Genomic DNA, 20,850 nt, shown 5'->3' with positions numbered 1-20,850 from the left:
TCCCGGGGCAGCAACTTCTCGCTCAAGTACACAATGGGGTGTCTCTCCCCTTAGTATCAGTTTGCATCACCACCGCACCCAGCCCCATGTCTGAGGCATTGGTGAACACCAGGAAGAGTTTGTTAAAATCCAGTTATACCAGCACTGGGCTTTGGATGAATGCCCCCTTTAGCGCATAGAGAGCCCTCTGGCACTGCTCAGTCCAGACCACCCTGTCTGGCTTTGCCTTCCTACAAAGTTCTGTGAGGGGAGCTGCGAGGGAGCTAAAGTGGGGCACAAACCTCCGGTAGTACCCCATCATCCCAATGAAAGCCTGTACCTGCTTCTTAGTCTGGGGAGTGAGCCAATCCTGGATTGCCTCCACTTTGGCCGGCTCCAGCTTCAGGTGGCCGCTCCCCACCTTGTGGCCTAGATATGACACCCCTGCCATCCCCACCTTGCACTTTCCAGCTTTTATGGTCAGTCTGGCATCCTGGAGGCCTCTTCACTTGGGACACATGTTCTTCCCAGGTCTGACTAAAGACACAGATGCCGTCAATATATGCTAGAGCAGGGTTAGGCAACCTATGGCACACGTACCAAAGGCGGCACGCGAGCTGATTTTCAGTGGCACTCACACTGCCCGGGTCCTGGCCACCGGTCCGGGGGGCTCTGCATTTTAATTTAATTTTAAATGAAGCTTCTTAAACATTTTAAAAACCTTATTTACTTTACATACAACAATAGTTTAGTTATATATTATAGACTTATAGAAAGAAACCTTCTAAAAACATTAACATGTATTACTGGCACGGGAAACCTTAAATCAAGCGTTTCCCGGAAGGTCAGTACATACTCCATCACTGATTCTCCATTGAGGGAAACCTTCCCCACTCACTCGTCCTTCATCAAGTCCAGGGGTCCCCTCACTCTCCTCACATACAGCAACTCAAACAGGGAAAACTCTTTGGATTCCTGGGGCACTTCCCTGTATGCGAACAGCAGGTGGGGTAAATACTTGTCCCAGTCCCGTGGGTGATGGTCCATTAATGTTTTCAGCATCATTTTTAGGGCCCCATTAAACCTCTCCACCAGCCCGTTGGACTGAGGGTGGTACACCAAGGCCCAGGTGTGCCGGACCCCACACTTCTCCCACAAGCACTGGAGCAGAGTCGACATGAAGTTAGACCCCTGGTCTGTAAGGAACTCCTTGGGGAACCCCACTCTGCTGAAAATGGTCAGCAGTGCATCTGCCACGGTGTCTGCCTAGATAGAGGACAAGGCCACCGCCTTGGGGTAGCGCAAAGCGAAATCCAACACCACCAGAATGTATTTCTTCCCCGACTGGGTCACCCTGCTGAGGGGCCCTGCTATGTCCATGGCCACCTTCTGAAAAGGCTCCTCTATGATGGGCAAAGGTCTCAGAGGTGCTTTCCCCGCCCTCTGACAGGAGTCACAGGACCTACAATCCTGTTGGACTGCGTCAAAAACGCCAGGCCAGTGAAAGTTCTGCAGCAGCCTCTGCCTGGTGTGCTGTACTCCCTGATGCCCTGAAAGGAGAATCATAGAATATCAGGGTTGGAAGGTGTCAAGGCTATATCCCCACTTTGAACTTTAGGGTACAAATGTAGGGGCCTGCATGAAAACTTCTAAGCTTAACTACCAGCTTAGCTCTGGTTCCGCTGCCACCATTTCAATGGATTCCCTCCCTGGGAAGCCTTGAAAAACCTTCACCAATTCCCTGGTGAATACAGATCCAAACCCCTTGGATCTTAAAACAAGGAGAAATTAACCATCCCCCCTCCTTCCTCCCACCAACTCCTGGTGAATCAAGATCCAAACCCCTTGGATCTTAAAACAAGGAAAAATCAATCAGGTTCTTAAAAAGAAGGCTTTTAATTAAAGAAAAAGGTAAAAATCATCTCTGTAAAATCAGTATGGAAATTAACCTTACAGGGTAATCAAACTTAAAGAGCTCAGAGGACTCCCCTCTAGTCTCAGGTTCAAAGTACAGCAAACAAAGATAAACACTCTAGTAAAAGGTACATTTACAAGTTGAGAAAACAAAGGAAAACTAACATGCCTTGCCTGGCTATTTACTTACAAGTTTGAAATAGGAGAGACTTGTTTAGAAAGATGTGGAGAACCTGGATTGATGTCTGGTCCCTCTCAGTCCGGAGAGCGAACACACTCCCAAACAAAGAACACAAACAAAAGCCTTCCCCCCCCCCAAGATTTTAAAGTATCTTGTCCCCTTATTGGTCCTTTAGGTCAGATGCCAGCCAGGTTACCTGAGCTTCTTAACCCTTTACAGGGAAAAGGATTTTGGAGTCTCTGGCCAGGAGGGATTTTATAGTACTGTACACAGGACAGCTGTTACCCTTCCCTTTATAGTTATGACAGAAGGGATCTCAGGAGGTCATCTAGTCCAACCCCCTGCTCAAAGCAGGACCAATCTCCAACTAACTCATCCCAGCCAAGGCTTTGTCAAGTCTGACTTTAAAAACTTCTAAGGAATATCATGGGCCAAGTACAACAGTCTGCGGTGGTACCTCTGGGGAACCACCAACTGCCTCCTGACTTTCCAAGGTTTAGTTTGCCCCAAACCAGCCCATTCCCAGTACAGGAATCCCTTCTCCCAGAGGAATATATCCTGGCAGTCCTCCCCCTGGGATCCTGCACTGCTGTGGCCAGCAAGGGCCCTCAGCTTCTCTAAGGAGGGATCCTCCTGCAGCTTTGGAATTCTTATGCAATGCAGGGTTGATGCTTGTTTCTCCAGACCTTGAATCTTTTCTTCCAATATGGAGACCAGCTTGCACTTTGTACAGACAAAGTCGCTTCTGTCCTGTGGAAGAAAGACAATCATGGCACATCCTGTGCAGGTCACAACAGCTGATCGCTCACAATCCATAGCACCTTCCTTCTAAGAGCTTCTTCAGCTGTTGCAGCAACTACTCAGAGGAGCCTGCAAGATGAAAGCTCCCAGTCAAACTCCCTCTGTTAGCCGCTCAGCTGGTTCACAGCTGACTGCCTTTTAGGTGATCATGCACCCCAGCCTCTTTGGATCCCTCCTTACCCACCATCTGCTGTCCACAAACTCATCTGCCAGTGCACCCAGACTGCGCAGATCTTTGGGCTTCCGGTCCACTAACCACACCTTAAGGTCTGGAGAGCAGATGTCATACAGCTGCTCCAACCCCACCAGGTTATACACATCCTCTGTGGTAGTGGCCCCTGTGCCCTTCCCCCACTTACTGAGATATTCCCTCAGCAGGTTGGTCACCTCCTTGTAGGTGATGCCTGAGATCTTGTGTACACCCCGGAATCGTTTCCTGTACGCCTCGGGGGTCAGTTCAAACTTCAGCAGCAAAGCCAGTTTGAACAGGTCATAGTCCCCCGTCTCAATACCATCCATTTGGCTGAATGCCTCTATGGCCTTGGGACCCAGCAGAGGGCTAGACAGTGGAGCCTGTCTGCGGGGTCAATCTGGTTCAGATCCCAAGCCTTCTCAAAGGCTGTGAGGTAGGCACCAATATCCCCCGCCTCCTTAAACTGAGGTAGCAGTTTGGTATCTAGATTCCCCACAAAACTGGCATCTTGGGGCCGTTTCCCACTTACCCCCAGGCAGGCCCTCTTGGCCCATGTCACGGAGTTGGGGGAGACAAGACCCTGCACCCCCGCCATCCTGCGATTCACCGTGACTCTCAGCCAGCCAGTAAAACAGAAGGTTTATTTAGACGACAGGAACACAGTCCAAGACAGTCTTGCAGGTACAGACAACAGGACCCCCTCACTCAGGTCCATCTTGGGAGGCCAGGAGGTCTGACTGGCCTCCCCTCCATTTTCCCAACCAGCTCCAAATGGAAACTCTCCAGCCCCTCCTCTCCCTTTGTCTCTCTGTTCTCCAACACCTTCAGTTGGCACCTTTGCAGGGGAGGGGCCCAGGCTATCAGTTGCCGGGAGACAGGGTGTTGGCCATTCTCTGCGCAGACGCTTGCACACCCCTGCCCTCTAGGGCTCTGAAACAATCGCACACCCACCACCTAGATACTTAAGAAATGCATAGGGGAAACTGAGGCACCCACACAGTATTTAGAGAAAACATTAAGAACATTCCCACTTCATCACAACCCGCCTCTCCTCCAACTCGTGCTGCTCCTCCAGCTCCAGCTCCTTCACTTTCAGCTCCAACTCAGCTTCCGTAGCTCCTCCAGGGAGTCGGGTCTGATAGACTCCCAGCTGCTACACGGACTTCCCCCCACGGCTACTCCCTGGCTCTCTGGGCATCCTGGGAGCCCCGCGGGGTCTGGAGCCTGTTCCTCAGACTGGTCATTCTCTACAAGCTGAGCAATCAGCCACTCCTTAGTGAGTGTCCCCACACTCAGCCCTCTCTCCCTGCACAGACATGCCAGGTCCCTCTTATGGAGCTGGTTATAGACCATTTCCATGCTGGTTCCTTCAATTCCATCCTTTTATCGCTGGCAGCCACTCACTGAAAAGCGACTGTGCTCACAGCCAACCGTCTACAGGGTGCATCCACAAACCATCCTCTGCTACTAAATTGTCACAGACTCACAGGTCGTGCCCACTCTTGGCCCCCGTACAGTCCCTCGGGGAAACCCCCTTCAGTGTGACAGCCCTTCTCGGGGGTCCACTCTCTCTCGGGGGTTAAGCCCCTCTGCCTCCTGGAACCACACCTCTCTGAGCCTTCATGCCTCTCTCTCACCGTGGGCCCCCTCAGGGAGCCCACTCACTCTGGACCCCCAGAGCCTCCACTCCCAGAGGGAACAATGCCACCCTGTTCTCTAGACTGGAGCGACTCTCAGCCAGGGTTTATTGAGTGTCTGAATACAGCACAGGAAACTCTCAAGGCCCTCAGGCCTGGCCTCCCTCAGCACAGCACATCTAAGACTCCCCTGCATCCTGGTGGGCTCTGCCTGCTCTCTTCTCCCAGCCCAGAGACCCTGCACTTTCCAGCTGGGCATCTGATAGCACCTTCCCTTAGACCAGCCTCTGTCCAGGTAAACAGGATCGCTTGGGCCTCCTCTCCTCTCAGCCGTCCTTTGTACCCCTCTGGCTGGAACTGGCTGGTCAGCTGACCAGGGTCCTCTCTTCACAGCCCACTGTCCTCCCTCTGGCCAGAACTGGCTGTGACTCCTGAGCTGGGCCTCCCAGTCACCAGTCGCTGGCATATCCATTCTCCAGGCCATTGGCAGGGGTCCCTAGTTCCCTCACTGGTCCTGTGTAACAACAAACCCTCTCCCATAACCTCGTTAAACCAGTAACACCCAGGGAAACTGAGTCCCAACCCCTCTGCATGCAAACCATTGAAAAAACCATGAAAATCCCTCACTTTGTCACAGTGGTATGTGCACCTGTTCCCAGCTGCTCCACCCCAGAGGTGGCTGTGACCCACCCCTGAGCGAGCTGTGCCCTTGTAATGTTATGTGCGTCTCTTCCCCGCTGCCCCGCCCCAGACATGGCTGCGTCCCAGTGCCAAGCTAGCTGTCCCTGTGTGTTGTAATATGCGGCTGTTCCCAGCTGCCCCACTCCAGAGGTGGCTGTGTCCCAGCAATGAGCGATATGTCCCCATGCAGTGTTATCTGCGGCTATAACCCGGCTGCCCCGCCCCTGAGGTGGCTTCATCCCAGCGCCGGGTGAGCTGTCCCCATGCGGTATGATATGTGGCTGTTCCCACCTGCCCCGCCCCAGAGATGGCTGTATCTCAGTATGGAGTGAGCCGTCCCCATGTGGTGTGTCTGTTTCTGTCCGCCCTATCCCAGAGATGGCTGCGTCCCAGTGCCAGGTGAACCGTCCCCGTGAGGAGTTATGTGCGGCTGTTCCTGGCTGCCCTGCCCCGGAGGTGACTGTGTCCCGGCACCGCGCAAGTTGTCCCCGTGTGGTGTTATGTGCGGCTGTTCACGGCTGTGCCACCCTAGAGGTGGCTGCGTACTGGAGCCAAGCGAGCTCTCCTGGTGTGGTTTTATGTGCGGCTCTTCCCAGCTGCCCCACCCCAGACATGGCTGAGTCCCAGTGCTGCACGAGCTCTTCCCCTGCAGTATTATGTGCGGCTGTTCCCGGCTCTCCTGCCCCAGAGGTCACTGTGTCCCAGCACCAGGTGAACTGTCCCTGAGAGGTGTTACGTGTGGCTGTTACTGGCTGCCCCGCCCCAGAGGTGGCTGCATCCCAGCACCAGGCAAACTGTCCCCGTGAGGCATTATGTGTGGCAGTTACCAGCTGCTCTGCCCCAGAGATGGCTGCATCCAAGCTCTGGGAGCGCTGTCCCCCTGCGGAGTTATGTGCAACTGTTTTCCCCTTCCCCACCCTAGAGGTGGCTGTGCTCCAGCACCGAGTGAGCCGTCCCCATGTGGAGTTATGTGTGGCTCTTCCTCTCCACCCTACTGCAGAAGTGGCTGCAACCCAGTGCCAGGCGAACCCTCCCTGTGTTGGTTTATGTGTCGCTGTTCCCAGCTGCCCCACTACAGAGGTGGCTCCATCCCAGCGCCGAGCAATATGTCCCCATGCAGTGTTATATGCAGCTGTTCCCACCTGCCCCACCCCAGAGATGGCTGTGTCTCAGTACCAAGTGAGCTGTCCCTATGTGGCATTATGTGCTCCCGTTCCCGTCTGCCCTGATCCAGAGGTGTCTGGGTCCCAGCGCCAGGCGAGCTGTCCATATGTGGCATTATGTGCTCCCGTTCCCGTCTGGCCCAATCCAGAGGTGGCTGTGTCCCATTGCTGGGCGAGGAGTACCAATTTGGTGTTATGTGTGGTTGTCCCCAGCTGCTCCACCCCAGAGGTGGCTGCGTCCGAGCGCTGGGTGAGCAGTTGTGCTGTTATGTGCGGCTATTCCCGGTTCTCCCGCCCCAGTTGGCTGCGTGCCAGCGCGGTGCGAGCTGTCCCTATGTGGTGTTATGTGTGGCTGTGTCCCAGCAATGAGCGATATGTCCCCGTGCAGTGTTATCTGTGGCTATAACCTGGCTGCCCCGCCCCTGAGGCGGCTTCGTCCCAGTGCCGGGCGAGCTGTCCCCATGCAGTGTTATGTGCAGCTGTTCCTGGTTCATGACGGTCTGTGTCCCGCAGTGTGTAAGAAGCATGGGAAGCTCCTCGGTTTTCTTCGCACCTTCATGAAGTCACGGCCCAGCAAGCAGCGACTGAAGCAGCGCGGGATCTTGCGTGAGCGCGTCTTCGGCTGCGACCTGGGGGAGCACCTCCTGAACTCGGGGCACGACGGTGAGACCCCTGGTCTATAGGGCATTGTCTCCCATCCCCCAGGCTTGCACTTTGAGGCACTGCCTCCAATCCCCCCAGCCGGACCCCGTCTCCCAGCCTGGTGCTATGGGGCGCTGCCTCCCATCCCCCCTGGTCGTGCCCCATTCCCCAGCCTGGCGCTATGGGACACTGCCTCCTATCCTCCTGGCTGGACCCCATCCCCCAGCCTGGCGCTATGGGGCACTTCCTCCCATCCCCCATGGTCGTGCCCCATCCCTCAGCCTGGCGCTATAGGGCACTGCCTCCCATCCACCCCAGCCACACCCTGTCTCCCAGCCTAGCACTATGGGGCTCTGCCTCCCACCCCCCCGGCCGCACCCTGTCCTCCATCCGTGCCCCATCTCCTGGCCTGGCGCTATGGGTCACTGCCTCCTTTCCCCCGGGCCATGCCCCGTCCCCTGGCCTCGCCTCTGTTCCCATCCTGGCACTATGGGGCACTGCCTCCTATCCCCTCCAGCCACGCCCCCTGTCCCAGCCTGGCATTATGGGGCACTGCCTCCCATTCCCCCGGCTGTGCCCTGTCCCCTGGCCACGCCTCTTCTCCCATCCTGGCGCTATGGGGCACTGCCTTCCATTTCCCTGCTCTTGCCCCATCTCCCAGCCTGGCGCTATGGGGCACTGCCTCCTTTCCCCCTGGCCATGCCCCGTCCCCTGGCCTTGCTTCTTCTCCCATCTCCCATTTCGGTGCTATGGGGCACTGCTTCTGATCCCCCCATCCGTGCTCCGTCCTCTGGCCGTGCCCCCTCTCCCAACCCTGCGCTATAGGGCACTGCCTCCCATCCTCCCCCAGCTGCACCCCATCCACCAGCCTGGCACTATGGGTCACTGCCTGCCATCCCCCTGGTCATTCCCCAACCCTGCCCTTGCCCTGTCTCCCAGCCTAGCGCTATGGGGCACTGCCTCCCCTGCTCCCGGCCGCGCCCCTTCCTCCAGCCTGGCGCAGCCTCCCATCCCCCGGCTGCACCCTGTACCCTGGCTGCGTCCATCTCCCAGCCTGCCGCTATGGGGCACTGACTCCCATCCCCACCCCTCCGGCCATGCCCCGTCCTTTGGCCGCACCCCGTCTCCTGGCCTGGCGCTATGGGACACTGCCTCCCATTCCCCCAGCCGTGCTCCCCCCGGCCTGGCGTTGGATGTCTTGGTGCTGCCATCTGTTCCCGTGCCCCACGCTTATCCTGTGCCTTGTGCAGTTCCCCAGGTCCTGCGCTGCTGCTCAGAGTTCATTGAGAAGCATGGCATGGTGGACGGGATCTATCGCCTCTCGGGTGTCGCCTCCAACATCCAGAAGCTGCGGTGAGGCCCGGGGATGAGGAGCTGGGGGTGCATAGCGGGGTGGGCACAGGGGAGTGGCAGGCAGCGGGGGGATTTGGGCACAGGAGAGGCGCAGGATTTGGCGATAGGCAGGGAAGGGTGGGGGGGTGCAGGGCACTGTGTGGGGTGGTACCAGACTGGCCCCCAGGGTTAGGGGATAAGGCGAAGGGGCAGGGCAAGGGAAGAAGGGCGCAGGGGTGGGGGCAGGGTGTGGGGGCAGGGCACAGAAGGCAGGGCGGCAGGGTTGGGGGGCAGAGTGTAGGGCACGGGGGTAGGGTTGGGGGCAGAGTGCAGGGCGCAGGGGGCATGGCACAGGAGAGCAGGATTAGAGGGCAGGGTTGGTTGCCTGGGTTAGGGGGCAGGGGGCGGGGGGCAGAGTGTAGGGAGCAGGGTTGGGTGGCTGGGTTAGGGGGCAGGGCTGGCCCGGCCATACCCGCTTTCCCCTTTCCCCAGGCACGAGTTCGACAGCGAGCGGGTGCCAGAGCTGGGCCGGGCGACCTACCTGCAGGACATCCACTGCGTGAGCTCCCTGTGCAAGCTCTACTTCCGCGAGCTGCCCAACCCGCTGCTCACCTACCAGCTCTACCACAAGTTCGCGGTGAGCCCGGGGCTGCCCCCACCTGCCCCCCAACTCCCGCGTTCCCTCCCGCCCCCGCATCCCCCACGTTCTCCCCCGCGTTAATGCCCGACCCCCCAACCCGCTGCTCACCTACCAGCTCTACCACAAGTTCGCGGTGAGCCCGGGGCTGCCCCCACCTGCCCCCCAACTCCCGCGTTCCCTCCCGCCCCCGCATCCCCCACGTTCTCCCCCGCGTTAACGCCCGACCCCCCAACCCGCTGCTCACCTACCAGCTCTACCACAAGTTTGCGGTGAGCCCCCGCCTACCCCCCAACCTCCTGCCTCCACATCCCCCCGCCCCCACATTAACACCCGAGCCCCCCTGATGGCAGCCCATTTGCCCTGCAGGAAGCTGTGGCGGTGCCCGGCGAGGAGGAGCGCCTGGTGCGGGTGCATGACGTCATTCAGCAGCTGCCACCGCCCCACTACAGGTACCTGCCTCACAGGGCCAGAGGGGGGGTTGGTGCCCCGCAGAGCCGTGGGTGACAGCTGAGGGGGTTGGGGTGGTGGGTGACGCCCGGCGGGGTCAGGGCCCCACAGGGTCATGGGCGACAGCTGGTGGGGGCATGGGTGACAGTGGAGGGGTTGGGATGGTAGGTGACGTCCGGGGTGGTCAGGGCCCCCCGGGGCCATGGGTGACAGCTGGGGGGGGTGCATGGGTGACAGCTGAGGGGGAGGTCAGGGCTCCATGGGTGACGACTGGGTGGTGGTTGAGGGCTGGGGGATCCCAAGGGGTGTGGATAACAGTTGGAGGGGTCAGAGCCCTGTGGGATTGTGGGTAATTGGAGGGCAGGCTGGGGCCGGATCCCCCTCACCAGCTGCCGCCCCCCTCAGGACCCTGGAGTTCCTACTGCGGCACCTGGCGCGGGTGGCCACACACAGCCCAGAAACCAGCATGCACGTCAAGAACCTGGCCATCGTATGGGCCCCCAACCTGCTCCGGTAAGTGCCGCCCAGCCCCCTCTGGCTCCCCTCCAGCCCCCCTGCCATCCGCCCACACCGGCTACCATCCCCCCAACCTGCTCTGGTAAGTACCCCTCATCCCCCTCTGGCTTCCCTCCGACCCCCTGCCATCCCCCCACACCGGCTACCATCCCCCTAACCTGCTCCGGTAAGTGCCGCCCATCCCCCTCTGGCTCCCCTGCCATCCCCCCACACCGGCTACCATCCCCCCAACCTGCTCCGGTAAGTGCCGCCCAGCCCCCTCTGGCTCCCCTCCGGCCCCCCTGCCATCCGCCCACACCGGCTACCATCCCCCCAACCTGCTCTGGTAAGTACCCCTCATCCCCCTCTGGCTTCCCTCCGACCCCCTGCCATCCCCCCACACCGGCTACCATCCCCCTAACCTGCTCCGGTAAGTGCCGCCCATCCCCCTCTGGCTGCCCTGCCATCCCCCCACACCGGCTACCATCCCCCCAACCTGCTCCGGTAAGTGCCGCCCAGCCCCCTCTGGCTCCCCTCCGGCCCCCCTGCCATCCGCCCACACTGGCTACCATCCCCCCAACCTGCTCTGGTAAGTACCCCTCATCCCCCTCTGGCTTCCCTCTGACCCCCTGCCATCCCCCCACACCGGCTACCATCCCCCTAACCTGCTCCGGTAAGTGCCGCCCATCCCCCTCTGGCTCCCCTGCCATCCCCCCACACCGGCTACCATCCCCCCAACCTGCTCCGGTAAGTGCCTCCGACCCCCCTCTGGCTCCCCTCCGGCCCCCCTGCCGGCCCCCCACACCCTCTCCGCCCTCCCTGCGAGTCCCCCGCACTGGCTACCACCCCCCAACCTGCTCCGGGAAGTGCCTCCGACCCGTCTCTGGCTCCCCTCTTGCTCCCTCCTGCCCCCCTGCCAGTCCCCCACCTACAATCCCCCCAACCTGCTCCACTTAGTTCCTCCCACCGGCCCCCACATGCTGGCTTCAATCCCTCCAGCCTGCTCCGGTGAGTGCACCCCTGCCAGCCCCCCCGCACCGGTTCCAATCCCCCAGCCTGCTCCGCTGAGCGCCCCTCTGCCCCCCAGGTCGCTGGAGCTGGAGGCTGTGGGGCTGAGCGGGGCGGAGGCCTTCCACGAGGTGCGGGTCCAGTCCGTGGTGGTCGAGTTCCTCCTCAACCACGTCCAGGTGCTGTTCAGCGACAAGTTCACCTCCATTGGCAAGGACAGCGCAGGTGGGTGTGCAAGGGGTCATGGGGGGTACAGGGGGCCATGTGGGGCAGTGCGGGGGGCGGCATGGAGAGGCAGTGTGGGGTGGACAACGTGGAGAGGACAGCCTGGTGGGGGCAGCATGGGGAAGGGGACTGCACAGTACAGGCTGGGGGGGCAGCGCTGGAAGACAGCGTGGGGTGGCGCTGGGGGTAGCACAGCACAGCCTGGGGGGGAGGTTCAGCCCAAAGGGGCAGCATGGGCATTGGGGAGGTGGAGGGCATGCAGGGGGGGAGCAAGGTGCTCAGTGGTGGGGGGCATACAGAGACTGGCTGGCTGCTGAGCTGGGGGGTGGGGGCAGGCTCTGCCCTAGAGGAGGCTGGGATCTTTGTCTGCTGCCTTGTTTGTGATGCTGTGCTGCTGGGCACCCCCCCACTCGGACCTGGCCCCCAGCAGCGGGGTTGGGGTGGGGCCGGGGGCTGCTGCTCCGAGGGTGGGGACCTGCCCCCAGTGGCATTGGGCAGGGTGCGTGAGGGGGGATGGCCAGCAGCAGGATTTGGGGGATGGTCTCCTTGCCTCACCCCATCCCCCCAGATCCAGCTTCATGCCCTCTTGCTGTCTTGTGGCCTTGGGGGTCTGGCAGGGAGGGGCTCGGGGGGGATGGGGGCAGCAAGGGATGAAGGGAGACACATGAGGGATTCTGAGGGGTAGGGGTGGGGGGAGCTGGGGAAGGTTGGCAACAGTAGGGTTTTGAGGGGTGGAGGGGCATTGGGGAGGCTGGGGACAGTGGGGTTTGGGGGTGATGGGGCAGTTTGGGGGCTGGGGGGCACTGGGGGAGGCTGGGTGCAGTGGGGTTTATTGGAATGGGGGCAGTTTGGGGGCAGTGGGTTTGGGGGGACAGTTTGGGGGCAGTAGGGTTTGAGGTCCCCGCAACAAGTCCACCTGGGGACCCTCACCCCCCCAAAGGGCCCTGCACCCCCACTCTGCAGTCACCGGGACTCAGCCAGTGTGTGACACAGGAGGTTTATTCGTCATGGGAAAGGGCGTAGGACAGATCTTGTTAGCACAGAAATCAGGAACTTTCAACAGAGTCCATCTGGAGGGGTGGGGGAGGTCCAGAGCCCTCGGCTCGGTCCCCCTCTTCCCCCCAGTCCCAAACCAGGAGACTGACCCTTTCAGCTGCCCGTTGCCTCTCCTCTTTTCTTTGTCTCTTTCCTGGGCCAGCCGGTCCCCTGGTCTCTGGTCTGCACCAGCACCTCGGGCTGGTTCTTGCAGAGGAGGGGGCCTGGCCATGAGTGTGGGCCGTTCTCTGCAGCCCACCAGCAGTCACACCTGCCCTCTAGGGGTCTCTGCAAGGATCACCCCCCTTATCCCATCACCTAGATACTTGAGTAACACAGGGGAAACTGAGACACACCACAGTTTTCAGAGAAAACATTAAGAACATTCCCACTTCGTCACACTGGGGAAGGCTGGAGGCAGTGAGGTTTGGAGGGGTGGGGGGCAATGGGGCACTGGGAGAAGTTTTGGGGCAGTGTGGCATGGGGAGCTAGTGGGGCAGCCAGTGCCGGGCCCCCCAACCCCGTGCTTTGCTCCCTGTGTAGCAAGCTGGTCTGTTCTCAGCAGCTACCCCCCAGTCTCTGGCCTGGGGCTGGACCCCCCTCCCCTGCTGCATGTCAGGATCCCAGGCCCAGGGAGAGAGGGCCCTGCTCTGGGCATGGGGGTGCCCCTGGGCTCTGGTGTGCTGCCCCCCCGGCCACCCTCTAACCCTGTTCTCTCTCCAGCCCCCCAGCCGGCGCCCCGGAAGCTGGCCTGGCCCCCCAAGACTGGCCGGCTGCTCACCCTGCCCGAAGCCCTGAGCAAGGCCCAGAGGGAGCCGGAGACGCAGCAAGACGGGGTGGGGGGTGCTCCGGAGGCACAGGGGGACTGAGGGGGCGGGGGGGTCATTCACCCCCCCCCGATCAGATTCATGGACCCATGCACACCCTCTATCACGCCCCCTCCCTGCTGCCCACGGGCCCCTTTACCACGGTATCCCGCCCCCTCCCTGCCGTCCATGGGCCCCTCTACACCGGTATCCCGCCCCCTTCCTGCCACCCGTGGGCCCCTCTACCCCGGTATCCCGACCCCTCCCTGCCACCCGCGGGCCCCTCTACATGGGCTGTGGGGTACCATGGCTCCGTGACCCCCACCCCCGCTCTGGTGCAGTCAGCTGCACCCCCAGATAAGCATTGATCCCAGACACTGTGGTGGGGAGGTGCCCATGGCAGGGGGTTCTGGCGGCCCAGGTTGCTGGCTGTGGAGCAGGAGCAGGGTGGCACGGCTCTCCCTGCGCGGGGCCCTGTGGGCTCTCAGGGCTGGGACAGGGTTAGTGCCCACCAGGGTAGGGAGGCTCAGGCCCTGCGTTTAACCAGCTCCTGTTGAGAACAAGAGAACATTAAATGTCCAGCTGGCAACTCCCCGCATTGGTGATTCATGGTGCCTGGCGCCCAGCGGCTCGCCCCGGGGAGACAACTGGCTGGGGGCGGGGATAGGGGGCTGACATTGACTGGGCCTGGTGGTGGGGGGACACTGAGCCCAGCAGGGGTGGGGGTGGGGGGTTGCTGAAGTGGGGGGCTGCCAAGGCAGACTGGGGAGGCAGGTGCTAGGGGGCATTGAGACAGGCTGGGGAGGGGGGTGCTGAGATGAGTGGGTGCCAAGGCATGCTGGGGGGCAGCAAGGTAGGCTAGGGAAATGGGATGCTGAAGTGGGGGGGCACCGAGACAGGCTGGGGAGGCAGGTGCTTGGGGGCATTGAGACAGGCTGGGGAGGGGGGTGCTGGAGGTGGGGGGTGCCCAGACAGGCTGGGGAGGAGGGTGCTGAGGCAGGTGAGGGCCTGAGGTGGGAGGTGCTGGGGGGCACCGCGGAAGGCTAGGGGGTGCCAAGGCAGGCTAGGAAAGGGGGTGCTGAGGTGGGGAGGTGCTGAGACAGGCTGGGGAGGGGGGTTCTGGGGATGCCCAGGCAGGCTGAGAGGCGCCGAAACAGGCTAGGCCTGTGGTGGGAGGGAGGGGTGGACAATCCTGCAACCGAATGCAGTGGGGTGTGGAACTTGGGGGGGGGGGGGGCATATTGTGGCTGGGCCTGGATGCTGGGGGACTGAGGCCAAGGCCAACGTGAGCTGCAGTGGGGGGGGGGCAACTCCCCCCCCCACACACACACACTCCCCGGGGAAGCTGCCTTCTGTGCCTGACCAGCTGGGACCTGCGAAGCCCTGAGCCCAGCGCCCGGCCATGCTGAGGGGGCTGGGTCCTGCATTGGCACCTGGCTGCCCGCCCCTCACCCAGGTAACAACTGCCAGTGCCCAGCTGCGCTGCTGCTTCTCTGCTGGGTCGAGCCTCTCCCCTGGGCTCACAGTGCCATCGCTGGTTTCTATGGTGAGATCCCTGCAGCCTGCCAGCATGTTAAATCCTGTCCTGCTGCTGGCACTATGGGGCACCATAGTGCTTGGGGCTGAGTAGGGGGCACTGTATTGCAGGGAGAGGAGCAGGGGGCACTGTGCTGGGGGGGAGCAGGGGGGGGCTCAGCAGGAGGCGCTGTGCTGTGGGGAGCGGGGGGGGGCTCAGCAGGGGGCGCTGTGCTGCGGGGAGCGGGGTGGGGGAGTTCGTGGGGGGTACCGTGCTGTGGGGAGTACCGTGCTGTGGGGAGTGGGGTGGGGGAGCTGCAGAGAGGGGCTCAGCAGGGGGTGCTGTGCTGTGGGGAGCGGGGTGGGGGCTCAGAAGGGGGCGCTGTGCTATGGGGAGTGGGAGCTCAGCAGGGGGTGCTGTGCTGTGGGGAGCGGGGCAGAGCTCAGCAGGGGGCACTGTGCTGCGGGGAGTGGGGGCTCAGCGGGGGTGCTGTGCTGTAGGGAGCGGGGCAGAGCTTAGTAGGGGGTGCTGTGCTGTAGGGAGTGGGGTGGGGGCTCAGCAGGGGGTGCTGTGCTGCAGGGAGTGGGGTGGGGGGCTCAGCAGGGGGTGCTGTGCTGCAGGGAGTGGGGTGGGGGGCTCAGCAGGGGATGCTGTGCTGTGGGGAGCGGGGTGGGGGCTCAGAAGGGGGCGCTATGCTGTGGGGAGTGGGAGCTCAGCAGGGGGTGCTGTGCTGTGGGGAGCGGGGCAGAGCTCAGCAGGGGACACTGTGCTGTGGGGAGCGGGGCAGAGCTCAGCAGGGGGCGCTGTGCTGCGGGGAGTGGGGGCTCAGCGGGGGTGCTGTGCTGCGGGGAGTGGGGTGGGGGGCTCAGCAGGGGGTGCTGTGCTGCAGGAAACAGGGTGGGGGGCACCATGCTGTGGGGAGTGGGGTGGGGGAGCTGCAGAGAGGGGCTTAGGGGCTCAGTAGGGGGCGCTGTGCTGCAGGGAGGGACTGAGATTCCTGTGGGTCAGGCCCAGCTGACCCCCCCTCTGTCTGTCTCCCCATCTCCCAGGGCGCTCCTACCTCCCGCGTCCCAAGTCTCTGCTAGGCAGCTGCCCCTCGACCCGCCTGCTCTCTCTGGAGGAGGCTCAGGCCCGGACGCAGGCCCAGGCCCAGCACACGGCCCCTGGTCAGGCCAAGAGACCTGAGGCCGAGACCAGACGGGGGCCTCCGGGGAGGCTGCCCCTCATGCTGGACTCCCCCCATGACAGGTAATGGGGCCTTCTCCCACGGGGGTTGCCGGCTCCGGGGTGGGGGCTGGTGAACTCAGGGGGGATGGGGCATGGGGGCCTTTCCCCTCCCCAGTGGGTGCCAGCCTCCACCTGGACCCAGAAGGTGGTGGGCTCAGGGGTGTGTGGAATGGGGCTGGCAGGGCCATGGGTTGGGCTGACGCTGTCTCTCCACAGGTGCCAGGCGCGGGGCGGGAGCTGGAAAACCTTCTTTGCCTTGGGCAGGGCACCTGCCATCAGCCACAAGAGAGTGCAGCGCCCGGGCGGGCAGACGGGTGAGTGAATCCTGCCCCACGCAACCCCCCTGATTCCTGCCCCACGCAGCCCTATGCAACCCCCCAGCTTCCCACAGCCTCCCAGATTCTCTCTGCTCCACATACCCCCCATTTCCAGCCCTGCCCCGCAAACCTCCCCCTCAGTTCCACACCGACCTCCCAGCCCCTCATCTCTCTTCCTCCTGTTCTCTCTGTCTCTCCCCCTGCCCCATGGAGTGGGGATGGGGGGTGTATGTTCGAGTGCTTGCTCATGTCCATTCCATGCTAGGTGTGCGCATCCCACGGGCCCGGCTGCCAGAGATTTTTCCCTTAGCAGTATCTGTGGGGCCACCCATGTAGCCCTGCACCCATACGCCGGTATATGGGGTGCCGCACCCCTCAGTTCCTTGTCTCCCTTTGTGATTCCAAAGTGCTCTGAGCGGTGTAACTTTATAGTTGTTGGATATAGTTGGATCTAGATCATGAAGTAGTTAGTTAGGTGAGTAATTAGGTTAGATCAGGGGTCGGCAACCTTTCAGAAGTGGTGTGCCGAGTCTTCATTTATTCACTCTAATTTAAGGTTTCGCGTGCTGGTAATACATTTTAACGTTTTTAGAAGGTCTCTTTCTCTAAGTCTATAATATATAACTAAACTATTGTATGTAAAGTAAACAAGGTTTTCAAAATGTTTAAGAAGCGTCATTTAAAATTAAATTAAAATGCTGATCTTACGCCACTAGCCTGCTTGGCTCGCTGCCAGCCTGGGGTTCTGTTCACCTAGGCCGGCAGCAGGCTGATCAGGGCCTGCGGCTGGGACCCCAGACCTGGGGGGTGGTGGGTGTTTCAGGGGTCAGGGCAGAGGGCTGGCGGGCGTGGGGGGTGCAGGGCAGAAGGCTGGGGTGCTCGGCTTGTGGGGGTGCTCCCAGCCCCCTGCCCTGAAAGTCTCAAGGCAGGGGACTGGAAGGGATATGCCCTGTTCCACCCCCTTCCCCTAGGCTCCGACCCTACCTCTCTCTGCGTCCTCTACGGAGCTGTGTGCACGCTGCCGCTCTTCCCCCTCCCCCTCGCTAGGGCCATCAGCTGACCAACTCCATCCGCATCTGGAGACTGAGCTTCACAAAGTGCATGGTGGTGCTGGCCGCTTCCCTCAGGTGTCGCGGCATTCAAATCTACCCATCCCTGAGGACTGGCTGGTCAGAGGCAGGTCCCAGGCTCACGTGCAGCACATGTCGGGATCTAGGCCTGCATCTCAATGACCAAAAGTTGACTCTGTCCCCCGTTCAGAGAATAGAGTTTATAGGAGCAGTGTTTGACTCCACCCATGCCAGAGCCTACCTGCCGGAGTCTTGGTTCAGGGCATGTCAGAGCCCAGTCACTCACAACCACCCAGGTATGCCACCAGCAGCTGGGTCACATGGCGACGTGTACCAACGTGGTGCAACATGCACGGCTGCAGCTCAGTCTCCAGATGTGGATGGAGTTGGTCTTCTCACGACCTAGAGCTAATGGTTACAGTTCTGTCGAATGTCCTGTCATCTCTGGCTCGGTGCCCAGCCCCTTCGTAGCTTCACTCCCATCGGTAACATTGGTCGGATCGGGGGTGGGGAGCCCAGCTTGGCAGCTGCAGTACCCAAGGTCTCTGGTTCTCATCACAGAAAGGCCAGGGAGCTCAGGGCGATACGCTTGGCTTGCCATGCATTCCTCCCTATCTGAGGGGCAGAGTGGTGCAGATCTTGACGGACAATCTTGACAGCAGCAATGTTCTTCAACAAGCAAGACGAGGCCCGCTCGTCTGCCCTGTGTCGAGAGGCTCTTCGCCTGTGGGACTTCTGTGTGCAGCAGGCTGGTCATCTCAAGGCTTTGCACCTCCCGGGTGCCCAGAACACGCGGGCAGATCTCCTCAGCAGGTATTTCTCCTCTCGCCAAGAGTGGTCACTCCACCCAAAGGTCGTCAGCATGATCTTCCCCAGATGTGGGACTCCCCAGGTGCACCTATTCGTGGCCACTCAGAACAGGACGTGTCAGCAGTTGTGCTCATTTTACAGAGCTAGCCAGCAGCTCCCTGTCCGACGCTTTCCTGCGCCCTTGGATGGGGGCCCTGCTGTACGCCTTCCTGGCTTTCCTGCGCCCTTGGATGGGGGCCGTTGTACGCCTTCCCGGCTTTCCTGCGCCCTTGGATGGGGGCCCTGCTGTACGCCTTCCCGGCTTTCCTGCGCCCTTGGATGGGGGCCCTGCTGTACGCCTTCCCGGCTTTCCTGCACCCTTGGATGGGGGCCCTGCTGTACGCCTTCCCGGCTTTCCTGCGCCCTTGGATGGGAGCCGCTGTACGCCTTCCCGGCTTTCCTGCGCCCTTGGATGGGGGCCCTGCTGTACACTTCCCGGCTTTCCTGCGCCCTTGGATGGGGGCCCTGCTGTACGCCTTCCCGGCTTTCCTGCGCCCTTGGATGGGAGCCCTGCTGTACACTTCCCGGCTTTCCTGCGCCCTTGGATGGGGGCCCTGCTGTACGCCTTCCCGGCTTTCCTGCGCCCTTGGATGGGGGCCCTGCTGTACGCCTTCCCGGCTTTCCTGCGCCCTTGGATGGGGGCCCTGCTGTACGCCTTCCCGGCTTTCCTGCGCCCTTGGATGGGGGCCCTGCTGTACACTTCCTGGCTTTCCTGCGCCCTTGGATGGGGGCCCTGCTGTACGCCTTCCCGGCTTTCCTGTGCCCTTGGATGGGGGCCCTGCTGTACGCCTTCCCGGCTTTCCTGTGCCCTTGGATGGGGGCCCTGCTGTACGCCTTCCCGGCTTTCCTGCACCCTTGGATGGGGGCCCTGCTGTACGCCTTCCCGGCTTTCCTGCGCCCTTGGATGGGGGCCCTGCTGTACGCCTTCCCGGCTTTCCTGCGCCCTTGGATGGGGGCCCTGCTGTACACTTCCTGGCTTTCCTGCGCCCTTGGATGGGGGCCCTGCTGTACACTTCCCGGCTTTCCTGCGCCCTTGGACGGGGGCCCTGCTGTACACTTCCCGGCTTTCCTGCGCCCTTGGACGGGGGCCCTGCTGTACACTTCCCGGCTTTCCTGCGCCTTTGGATGGGGGCCCTGCTGTACACCTTCCCGGCTTTCCTGCGCCCTTGGATGGGGGCCCTGCTGTACACCTTCCCGGCTTTCCTGTGCCCTTGGATGGGGGCCCTGCTGTACGCCTTCCCGGCTTTCCTGCGCCCTTGGATGGGGCCCTTTGTACACCTTCTCGCTGCTACCCCCAGTTCACAAGGTCCTAGGGACAAAGCGAAGGGCATCCTGGTAGCTCCGGCGTGGTTCGGCAGGTTTTTGGATCTCTCGATGGCAACCCCACTAGCGGTCCCGCTTCGCCCAGACTTGCTCTCACAGCACCAAGGCTGTCTGCTCCATCCGAACCTAGTGTCGTTGCATCTGATGGCATGGCTTTGCATGGCTGAACGTGGAGGAACAGGCCTGCTCGGAGCAAGTCTAACACATCCTGTTGAGTAGAAGGAAGCCCTCCATCAGGGCGACCTACCTGGTCAAGTGGAAACACTTCATCTATTAAGGGCTGCGGATCGAGGTCTTTCTCCCTCCCGGTCATTGCTACAATCCATTTTGGACTACCTGCTCCCCCTCAAGCACCAGGGCCTAGCAATCAGGGTTCACTTGTCGCCCATCTCAGCCTTTCACCCGCTCCTCCAGGGCAGGTCAATCTTTGTTCATGATGTGACGATCAGGTTCCTGAAGGGTCTGGAGAAGCTATATCCACAGGTTTGGGATCCCATCCCTCCTTGGGACCTAACCTGGTGCTAGCGAGGCTCACAGGTCCCCCTTTCGAGCTGCTGACTTTGTGTTCTCTGCTGCTCCTCTTATGGGAGCTCTCCTTCCTGGCGGTGATCACGTCAGCCCACAGGGTCTCCGAGATTAGAGCGTTGACGTCAGCACCCCCTTACGTGGTGTTTTACAAGGACGAGGTCCAGCTGAGCCCCCACTCAGCCTTCTTACCTACGGTGGTGTCACAGTTCACAATAATCAGGACCTCTTCCTACCGGGTTTCTTCCTGAAGCCTCACAAGGCGGACAAGGAGCATCGGTTACACTCTATGGATGTTAGGCAGGCCTTAGCCTTCTGCATTGAGGGGACCAAACCCTTCCATAAATCAGCACAGCTCCTCGTCGCAGGGCGGACAGGATGAAAGGTTTGCCTGTGTCCGCTCAGAGAAGCTCCTTGTGGATAACCGCCTGCATCAGGCTCTGCTATGAGCAAGCAGAGGTGTCACTGCCGGCCATCCTGCCTGCCCATTCCACCAGAGCGCACGCTTTGTCAGCGGCCTTCCTCGCACAGGTATCCAGGATATCTGCAGAGCCGCCACCTGGTCCTAGTTCCATATGCCATCAGCCAGCAGGCCCAGGACGAGGCCAGCTTGGCAAAGCAGTGTTGCAAGCAGCACGTCCATGAACCACCTCCAGGGAGTCACCTAACTTGGAATCGACACAAGCAAGCACTCAAAGAAGGAAAAACAGTACCTTCCTCTCGTTGCTGCTGTTCTCACGCCCATCCCACGACCTGCCCTCCTGCCCCGCTGCCGGAGTTGTTAGCAAGAAGGGACCGGTGGCGTCCCATATACCGGTGCATGGGTGCAGGACTCCAGGGGGCG

General features: G+C 61.2%; 1 protein-coding gene across 4 annotated transcripts in view; it reads left to right on the top strand.

The window, feature by feature from the left end:
* Positions 1–20,850, top strand: part of ARHGAP33 (Rho GTPase activating protein 33) — a 52,300-nt gene that overhangs the window by 23,726 nt on the left and 7,724 nt on the right. For all 4 annotated transcript variants that reach the window (XM_054011344.1, XM_054011342.1, XM_054011343.1 and 1 more), the window contains 8 exons: positions 7,063–7,212; positions 8,442–8,544; positions 9,016–9,160; positions 9,530–9,612; positions 10,016–10,123; positions 11,193–11,338; positions 15,745–15,943; positions 16,139–16,236. In XM_054011344.1, the coding sequence (XP_053867319.1) occupies positions 7,063–7,212; positions 8,442–8,544; positions 9,016–9,160; positions 9,530–9,612; positions 10,016–10,123; positions 11,193–11,338; positions 15,745–15,943; positions 16,139–16,236 (1,032 nt within the window). The remainder of the gene's footprint in view (positions 1–7,062; positions 7,213–8,441; positions 8,545–9,015; positions 9,161–9,529; positions 9,613–10,015; positions 10,124–11,192; positions 11,339–15,744; positions 15,944–16,138; positions 16,237–20,850) is intronic.

Source organism: Malaclemys terrapin, chromosome 21 (genome assembly GCF_027887155.1).
Source record: "Malaclemys terrapin pileata isolate rMalTer1 chromosome 21, rMalTer1.hap1, whole genome shotgun sequence".
In the NCBI taxonomy this organism is placed as follows: Eukaryota; Metazoa; Chordata; order Testudines; family Emydidae; genus Malaclemys; species Malaclemys terrapin.
The sequence above is the reverse complement of the archived record's forward strand: the minus strand, read 5'-3'. Positions and strand labels throughout refer to the sequence as shown.